The 9,982-nt window shown below is 33.9% G+C and overlaps 1 protein-coding gene across 1 annotated transcript; it reads right to left on the reverse strand.

The window, feature by feature from the left end:
• Window positions 1–3,175: 3,175 nt before the first annotated feature.
• On the reverse strand, window positions 3,176–5,542 carry LOC141642447 (MLP-like protein 31). Its single transcript, XM_074451254.1, has 2 exons — window positions 5,098–5,542; window positions 3,176–3,684 (listed from the first exon to the last, which is right to left on the reverse strand). Exons 1-2 carry the CDS (start codon window positions 5,285–5,287, stop codon window positions 3,389–3,391), a joined length of 486 nt encoding a protein of 161 aa, XP_074307355.1. The 5' UTR covers window positions 5,288–5,542; the 3' UTR covers window positions 3,176–3,388.
• Between the last annotated feature and the right edge of the window lie 4,440 nt (window positions 5,543–9,982).

Consider the following 9,982-nt stretch of genomic DNA (forward strand, 5'->3'; position numbering starts at 1 on the left):
TCCGGATGACACCCTCAAGCTATGTCACGGCATGCTTACATGTTGCTTCCACAGTGGGAGACGATACAAGAAAACATGGTATGATTCTTCCCCGACTTTTGCATTCTTCAAAGCTGCTATTTTTTGTCAGGATTGGTTTAATCTCCTCGACAAATACTCTCCGGTTTACATGTCGGAGTTAATTCAGTTCTATGCAACAGTCAAGGTTGATGTTGCATCAGGAACTCTCTCGGCATTTATAAACCAAAAACCCTTTGTCTTGACCATTGACCAACTTGCCTCTTACCTTGAGGTTGAAGCCGTGGGTCTTACCACCTTCCCTAAAACTACTTGGGGTGATGTTGATGAAACTATGGCTAGTGAGGTTATGAGAACCCTTCGACCCGACAATGAAAATGGCACCACCAACATATATGCCCATGAACTTCAAGCCCCCTACCGTTTCACCTTTAACCTTGTTCACCGAGCCATTTTACCAAGCAATAACAGTAGGGGAAGATGTTCTCTCCTTGAGATGCTCCTTATTCACCACATTATCAAACGCCGTCCCATCAACCTTCCTCAACTAATCTTCCACCGTATCAATGAGATTGCCCCCGACCTCCAAAAGGGGAAATTTGACAAGAAAACCGTGATTCCATACGGTATGTGGTTGTCCATTGTCTTCATGAAAATAAAGATAGTCATGAAAGGTAGCCCCGGTATTGAAAAACTCAGTGATGACATGACCATGGGTTTGCTTTCTCAAATGACCTTGGCTATCAACAATGGGAAGTTGACTCGCAAGTTCTTGGGTAGAGGCAAAACTGGTGCAACAGTTGGCTCAACTGTTGAAATGGGTGTTGTTCTTGGTAAGTTGGATAAGCTTATGAACATGGTGTCCAAATTGGTTGTGGACAATGAGACTCTTAAGGAAGATGTTGCTGAGCTCAAAACCTTGAATGAAGATCTCATTGAGCGTGTGCAAGCTCTTGGTGGTCATGTGTCCGATGATGAATGAGGGATCCGTACCTACCCTTGCCCTCTTATCCTTTTGGCTCGTTGCTCTTAATTCTTAAGCAAATTATGGGCTGTTTCTTTTCTCTTATTTTGAACATTTGTCTTTGGTTTAATTATGTACTACTTGAACATGTTTCTGTCCTTCTCTTGATGATGTCAAGAGGGGGAAGTAGTTAAATTATGTGTTTATGTGTTAATTAACAACTCTTCGGCTAACGTTCACCGTGAATTTGTCTTAGCTATGATGATTAGATGTTCTACTTAGGCCAAGCATGTTGACCCCCATTCACCTTGATCATGTTTAATTGATGTTCTTACTATTTGGTTCAAATACCGACTCACCATGGGCTTAGGGGGAATTTCACACATATTTAAAACTTGCCATCATCAAAGGGGGAATATGTTAGAACACACTTGGTTGATGATGCCAAGTTTCATTATGATTTAATCGTTTGCCTCTTAGTTTAATGCTTAGCAAATTGAAGCATCCAATGATAGATCAAAGAAGTTCAAAGATGATCAAGATGAAGAACAAGTCAAGCATGCCCATAGTCTAGAACAAATGTTGTAAACGAGGTAGTTCAACATATTTTTTTTTACGTATAAGTTATGGCAAAACCGTGCAACAGTTCCTGTGACTGTTGCACCATGGTTTCTTGTACTAACGAATGGAGAAATTTTCGGGAAAATTCACAAGTGTTTGAAATTCTTTAAAAAGCTTTTATATGTTCAAGAGGAACATTATTTCAAAATTGAAGAACAAAAAGAACAAAAAGAATATGCTTACACAATAATTTAAAAGATGTCAATCCCATTTGTTCAAGTTGTTTTTCATGCTAAAAATGGGTCTTATGCTTTTTCCATTTGAGGCAAAATTGTGAGTTCTCATATTTTATGGAAAACACTCCTTCTCTTTGGAAAAACGCAGCCACCTTGAGCCTCTCAAATCTGATTGTTCTTTTATATTTTTTAAATGAAAATGCATAGTACAAACTTGTGGATATTAGATTAATGTAGTGTTAAGATCCTTCTCTTACACACTACCTTTCTCTATAAATAGCCACTTCATTTTTCATTTATTGCAAGATTTTGAAAGAGCATTCATTGTAAACACTTTGCAAATCTTTTTAGCATTAAAAGCTTTGTTCTTCAATCATTTGCAAAACCGTTTTCTGTTTTTCAAAAGTTTTCAATTGTTTTTCAAAGCTGTAAAATCTCCAAGTATCAGTTCGCTTAACTGTTGCATAAAAGAATATGTTCAATTATTCTCGTGTTTAGGTCTTAATTGTAATCTCCATGTTCTTAAGTGAACCACTGAGATTCTGACTTTGTAAACCGTTGAGATAGAACCTTAAATCTTGAAGCGGAGTAGCTTTGAGCAAGAGAAAGTCTTGAAGCGGAGTAACTTTAAGCAATTGCAACCGGAGTAGGTTGGCGAGTTATTTTCATTGTAATGGTTTAGTTAAGTTTGAGTAAATTGCTAAACAAGTAATAAAATAACGGTTGGACGTAGGCTCCGAAATAGGAGCTGAACCAATTTTTAAACATCGTCTTGTTTGTTTATTTACTTTCACGTTTTCCTATCATTTTTCTTTTACACGTTAATCTCGCTCACAGTCTTTGTGCAATGATCTCTCATCTTGTTGCATAGACTCTTTGTCACCGTTTGTGAACTTACAATCCATTAAGTTTCTCAAACTCGTATTAATAGATCTTACTTGTGTTAGTCATTAACCAAGTAAAGGAGAAAATTTTTAAAAGGTACACCTAATTCACCCCCTCCCCCTCTTAGGTGTTTATCGTTCTTAACTTTTCAGAATAGATTTATTTAATATGCCCTATGAAGCTTTTTTTTTTATGTGATAATCAATCAACTTTGCATATTTAAAAACGTCCGGTGTTCAATAAACTAAAGGTGTAATAATGTTGATCATCATTTTGTTCGTGATATTATTCAAGTCGGTTTGATTATTCCCTCACTTGAACCAACTCATGAACATCTTGCGGATATATCTTCACTAAAGCTTTGTGCCATCAATTTGTAAGTGGCCTCTCAATAAATTTATTGAGATATCTTCTCTCAGGACACCTACTACATCAACAAGTTTATGGAAAGACGGTCTCTCAGAACACCTAATGTAACATCAATCAATTGCCATTAGAAAATGTGGTATAATTAATAATAAAAACTTCTTCTTTATACCATTAACCAAACCATGCATTATAAGCCAAACCACTACATATTAAAACAATTTATTCAACATGAATTCAAATACACCAACACACACATTTCTTATACAAATAACCTTAAAAGCATAATATATAACAACAGTAACTCTCCCTTGTGACCGGTAACGGATTGTGAATATATAATAGATCACTTGTTCATTTACTCAGTCTTTGCTGCCTCTGTTTTTGCCTCATTAAGATGATGAGTTTCAATATCCTTAGTAACAGCAATACAGAAATCAATCAACTTGGTAGGATAAGGCACACTTTCATCAATCTTCTCAAATTCAGAAATCCACTTAACCCCAGTTAGCTCACCCCTTGGTAACACATGAACTGTCAGAGTGAAACTCTTAAACTCTTTTAGTAGATCTCCATCAATTATCTTAAATCTCACCAACTGTTTTTCTTCATCTATTTCTTCAATCAGTTCCTTTGCCACACATTTTTTCCCGTCTGCATATCGATTTTGTATATAAACGGATCTCGGTTAAATCATATTATAACTATGTGAAAAAGTATATCTCAAGTGTAGTATTTGTTCTTATCAAAGTAATATTCACGGACCACGGTTACATCATATTATAACTATGTGAAAAAGTATATATATCAAGTGTATTATCTGTTCTTTATAAGTTTACTATCCACGGACCACGGTTAAATCATATTATAACTATGTGATTAAGTATAATAAGACTGTCTTAACTTAAAATTTCTCGCTACACTAGTTCTAGGAAATTTCTCGCTACACTAGTTCTATCATCAGCTATGGATTCGACACACCAGAAGTCAATTTTGGTAGGTAGGGTAAAAAAGCCAAAATAAGTGATTTTAGCCCCCACTTCCATAATCCATTTTTTTCGGAGTTTACCTTCGAGCAAATAGCTAAATTCGCAAGAAAAATCATTGCCCGAGAGTTGGTAGGATGGAGTCAAGATCCTCTCCATTTTCTAAAAAGAAATGGAGAGGTCATTTCCTATTAACGGCCCAGATTGCATCTTGGCAATATCGGACGGTCACGATTATACATTTATGCATAAAAATATATGGTTAATAGTGTTTAAAGGGTAAATATTATTTAATGAGTTTGTGAGAGGAAATGGAGAGAAAGAAATGGAGAGGATCTTAATTGGGGAGGATGACCCTTACGTTAACGTAAGGATTATATTGGTACCCTTTTTTTATGAAATACAAGATGCGTACTAAACGATAAAAAACTACTTAAGCCCTTATTTCCGCTCTATTATTTCCATCGGGTGTAAGAGCACCCACAATAGAGAGGATGAGAGATCCTTTTAACAGTCTCTTTTTCTAAGAGGACATCCTCTCTATTGTGAGGCACATATTACATATCCTCTTAGCAAGAGGAAGATGCTTACTTCCTCTATTTTCCTCTAGTTTTAGAGGAAAGCTTACATTGGCCCTAGTGCCCACAAACCAATCACTATTTGTCTTGTGCATAATAATTCTTTTATTTTTATCTTTTATAGAATTTTGAGATTATTTAAAGTAAGAGAGGTAATATGAGAGGATCATCTATATTGTGGGAAAAAATAATGGAAGAGGATGGTAATGGTGAGAAATAAGATTGATGAAAGAGAAAATGAGTTGTCGAAAAAATAGAGAAAGAGTGGAAAAATAGGAGGAAGATAACATCCTCTCTATTGTGGATGCTCTAAGAGGCCTAAAGTTAAGACGCTATTAAACAAGAATTAGTGCTAACAGGAACTAGACAATATATATGATTAAAAAACTAAAAATGAGCAAATAAATAAATGATTATTGAAGGATTTACGTTCTCTTTTGACATTGTAATTATAGTATGTGCCTGAGCAAACATGTAAATAAGTGGTCTAAAGAGAATAATACCAAGGGTGTAGTCCCAGAAAATGATAGAGCCAACTTTGCCAAAATCACCCTCATGAACATCACAGCCATGGATGTTAGAAGGTGACATGGTGGCGATATGGTGAGGTCTAGTGCTGAATATTTCATGAAAGACATCTCCGCCACACGCGGCGATGTCAACCTCTACTTCAAATTTCCCTATAACCCTCATCTTCTCAACCTTAGCTTCTTGCTTCTACTTTTGTTTTTGTGAAAATAACTATTGATAATTGATAATGAGATAGGTAGACGCCATCTTTTGGTTGGTATTTATACAACTTACCAACCATCATCTTTTAGTTGGTATTTATTAAATATGAGAGAATGACAGGGTGACATACTCTATTATTTGGCTATTATAATTTACAAGTACGTGTATGTCAACTACTGTTCGTATTATTATCTCCGTAATAATGAAATTTTGCTCTCTTTCTCGGATGGAAGTAGCTACTGATTTTGTTTAATTTAATAATTTAGATTTAGATTTTCGCCCGGTGTCACAATGTAAGTAAGCATTAATTGATTATAGGGGCGTTAACGAGTCGAGGCGAGCCCGAGCTTGGCCTTGCTCGGCTTGTGCTCAAGAATCAAAACTCGAGCTCGAGCCGATTTCGAGCTTATCTGAGCTGGAAAAAAACGTGCTCGTTATAAAGCTTGCGAGCTTAACGCGAGCTCGAGCCCAAATCGAGCTAGCCTATATAAAACCGTTTATTTTTTTATTTTTTTCTTTCTATATTTTTAATAATAAGGCTCGAAGGTTATATATAAAAATATTTGACAAATCAGCGAGACATTTGATATGTGTGATACAAAAATATTATGATGATAAAATATTTTTATAAAATATGAGAAATATCTTATGTAATCACAAAGTTCGAGCCGCTCGCGAGCTTTTCGAGCCGAGCCGGCCTTTGCTCGGCTTGACTCGATAAGCTCTCGAGCCGAACCCGAACGAGCTTTAACCGAGCTGATCTCGAGTAGCTCGCGAGCTATCTCATCTTATTAACACCCCTAATTGGTTACCAAATGTTGATATAGAAAATTAGAAACGAAAATATACGGCCGTTAGTTTTGTTTAAGGTGATATTATATAATGTTATACTCGCTCCATCTATATCAAACTACTCATCCATTTTTCAAAGTTAAACTTATTAAATATTGACCTTAATTATATTTAGTTAAATTTTAAAAAAATTAAATAAAATTGATATATTTATGTGATTTATTTTACTCCCTCCTTAATCCCTTTCTTTAAGATTGATTAATTATATAATTTAAATCTAGTGATAAGAGTTGATATATAAGATATTATACGTGGAAGGGTGGAAAAAGAGTTAAATTATGTGATTATTTAATCTTACAGAGAGTGATTAAGTATTGAGTAAAATAAATCACATTTTTCCATCATGTCAAACCCCAAAGTCAACTTTTTATTACGAGAAACTTTATTTAGTAAATGACATATAAACTTTAGATATTTTTGAATAAAAAAAATAATATTAAATACCTATATATAAAGTGACCTAAATATTAAGTAACTTATCATAAAAAAAAACAGTAATGATAAATACACCCCTTAGGGCTGTATTTAAGAACTAAATTACTTCCAAAAATGGAATTAAATTACGAATTTATGACACAATTACGCGTAAATTGATATCATTAATGCTTGATTTAAGGTTTTCATTCTTTTTTTTGGCACCTTAAATACAGCCTTTAGGACAGGACTGTATTTATCATTTTCCTAAAAAAAATCATGATGCTTTAATAGAGAATTCAATCTCTTAGGGTTGGGGTTGTCATTCACGTTAGTGTCAAAAATGGCCGGCATCAATATAAATACTGTCATTAATGGTAGTCAGTATTTGTCTCCCGATCAAATAATTCTGGATTTTCATATCATATACTCCGTTCGTTGCGGTCCTTTGATTCTAGCATCAACAAGTTTCACCATAGACAGATATATTCGTTTAAAATAAAAGACGGGTCAAATATGCTTAAAGTAGTAAAATTTTTGGGCCTACCATACAACTTGTTGTTTGTCTTTGCTTAAAGTGGATGGATATTTGACTCGTCTATAACTATAGACGGATATCTCCCGTCTATAATGAGAATTTGTGTTCTAGTACAAACGCCAAGAAAAAAAATAGGTCAATTATTAGATGTGAAATGGACCAAATTTAGTATGCAGCATTAATTACTCATCTGTCCATCACTGACATTTCTAAAATAGAAATTAAAGACGAACAATTAAATGAGACACCTAAAATAAAATCGACAAATAAATAACCGGCACTGGAAGAATACTCCGTATTATTAATAGTTTTAACCGTGATTCATGGAGAAAAAGGATTACGCATATGAGGTAGTACCTCAGACCTTGTCATTTTTTAGCATATACACATTTTTTCTGAGTATATTACCATTTATAAATATAGTTTTTGAGCAATATTATATTTTTTTAGTGTAATGTTTTAGTAAATGTGCTCAAAAACTTTATACTAAAGCGGATCTCAAAAAGTTTAAAATAAAACTCAGAAAATAAACAATAAAAGGTCTATCTCAGATGTATAGTCTATAAACTGTAATTCATGTGATATTGACCATTTCAATGATTCAATGATTCAATGATTCAACGTAAAGAAATTACCTCTCCGTTTTCATATACATAGCTTTTGCCGTGATTCATGTGATATTGATCCACTTCAATGATTCCATATACATGTTTACAGCTCAGTTTTCAAATATTATAAATTATTCACAAATTATTTTATAAGCGATGTAGTAAGTGAGGCTACTTATAAATTGATCATTTTATGGGAAAAAGTTACCAACCTATACATTGCACTATTACACCGTATGAGTATACGACAATTGCACACAATATTTACGATTAAGGGCAGAAGTTTTAGGGCACATTTTAGAAAAATCATAATAAATATAAACAAAATTAACGCTATTCAAACCATAAATTCTTAAGAGAGACAAATCGAAGAAATTAACGCTATTCAAACCGTAAATTAGGGACGTAATATAGCACAGCTTCCTTCAATATATCTCAATAATTCATTTTAATTATTGACTAAATTATACGTTATTTTAAAAATATACTCAATTTGATCCACTTTTCATGTACTCCCTCCATACCAGACCAATTGTAATATTGACCGTTTTGCCACTATTCATGGTCGTAGGAAATCTTCGATATTATTCTTAATCTATAAGACAAAATATAGTCATGTGAGATCTTGTTTGATTTATCGTCATGAATGCTATAAGAATATCAAAATTTTATAATTTTTAATAATGCGTAACAAAAGATATTTACGTTGCAAAACGTGTCTCGACAAGTGTGAAAAAGTCAATGTTACCATTGATGTGATATAGAGGAAATAATAATTAATTTCTTTTACTTTTTTGACTTTTTTTAATTTTTATGTCAAAATCAAAAGCAAATAATTGAGCAAGAGGGAGGATATACTTCCTAAATGCTTAGTCATTGAGATAGTGAACCATAGGAACATAATCATTAACTACTGCATCAAATCAATTATCACATCACATGAATCACGGACAAAATTATTAAAACTGTAGTAGAGATGGGCGGACCCCGGCTCAGGTAAGGGTGGGGTATAGGCCGCATAGCCCAAGTAGTTTTCAAAGCATCAATTCTCATTGAAGACGGACATTTTTTTGTTACAGGCTGAATACGGACTAAATGTCACCATTTTAACGATAAAATGTGACCATTTTGATGACAAATTATTATAGCTTAAGAAATTGTTCGGGTAACATTTTAGGTAAAATGGTTAAATTTTCGTCTTGAATGATTACATTTTACCCCGGCTTCAGCTTATGACGAAATGTACCCGTCACAAACAACACGCTTTGTTTTCAAAGTATAAATAATGTAGTACTAAAACATTATTTATATTCCTTTGTCGCGGTGGTTTGACTTTCATTTTCCAAAGTGAAGTTAATTGTTGTCGGTTCGATATCCCACTGGTAATTAATTTTTGCTGAAGAGGGTACCATCCTTGGAAGTACGTCGCTCTGAATCTCCGATTGTCTGCCTGTGCCTGTAGTACTTAGGCCCTCTTGTTTTGGACTTAAAGTCACTCTTTTTAAGTTAAGTTCAACAAAATTAAGTTAAGTTCAGAAAAGTTCAGCTCTTATAAGTTAAGTTAAGTTCAGCAAAATTAAGTTCAGAAAAGTTCAGCAAAATTAAGTTCAGCAAAAATAAGTTTAGAAAAGTTCACCAAAATTAAGTTCAGAAAAGTTAAGCAAAATTATAAGTTTCATAATATTAACGGGTTTTAAAAAAAAGATACGATTTTCATTCAAATCGATTGTATAAACAGTCCAAAATTAATTATTATTCTATATTTTTTAAATTTTTTACCTATCCCCTAACCCACCCATTAGAAGCACACAAAGGCATCAAAACTCCATAATTTTAATCCAATTAGTCTTGCTGAAGATGGGTTGGAGCAAGTGACGGGTAATGCCACTCACAAAACGAATAAGGGGGACAAGGTGGGGGCACCTCCATGTGCTTCCCTCTCTCCTCTATTTGGGTCATTTCTGAGAGAAAATGGTATCCGTCACTCCAAAGTGACGGATACGTGCCGTCACAAATGAGATTTTGTGATTTTAATCACCTAAGTATAAACAATGGCATTTGGTCAATTGAAAAAAGGGTGGAAGGTGTTAAAAGTTATGCCTCAAATGTCACCTAAGTATCAAATGTCTATTATTGTTTCTACTTTTACACTTCATAATTTTATACGGATGCACACTCCTTGGGATACATGTTATACAAGTATACAACATGAGAACGTTCTAGGGACAACAAATTCATGCATGT

Source organism: Silene latifolia, chromosome 2 (assembly GCF_048544455.1).
Source record: "Silene latifolia isolate original U9 population chromosome 2, ASM4854445v1, whole genome shotgun sequence".
Classification (NCBI taxonomy): domain Eukaryota; kingdom Viridiplantae; phylum Streptophyta; class Magnoliopsida; order Caryophyllales; family Caryophyllaceae; genus Silene; species Silene latifolia.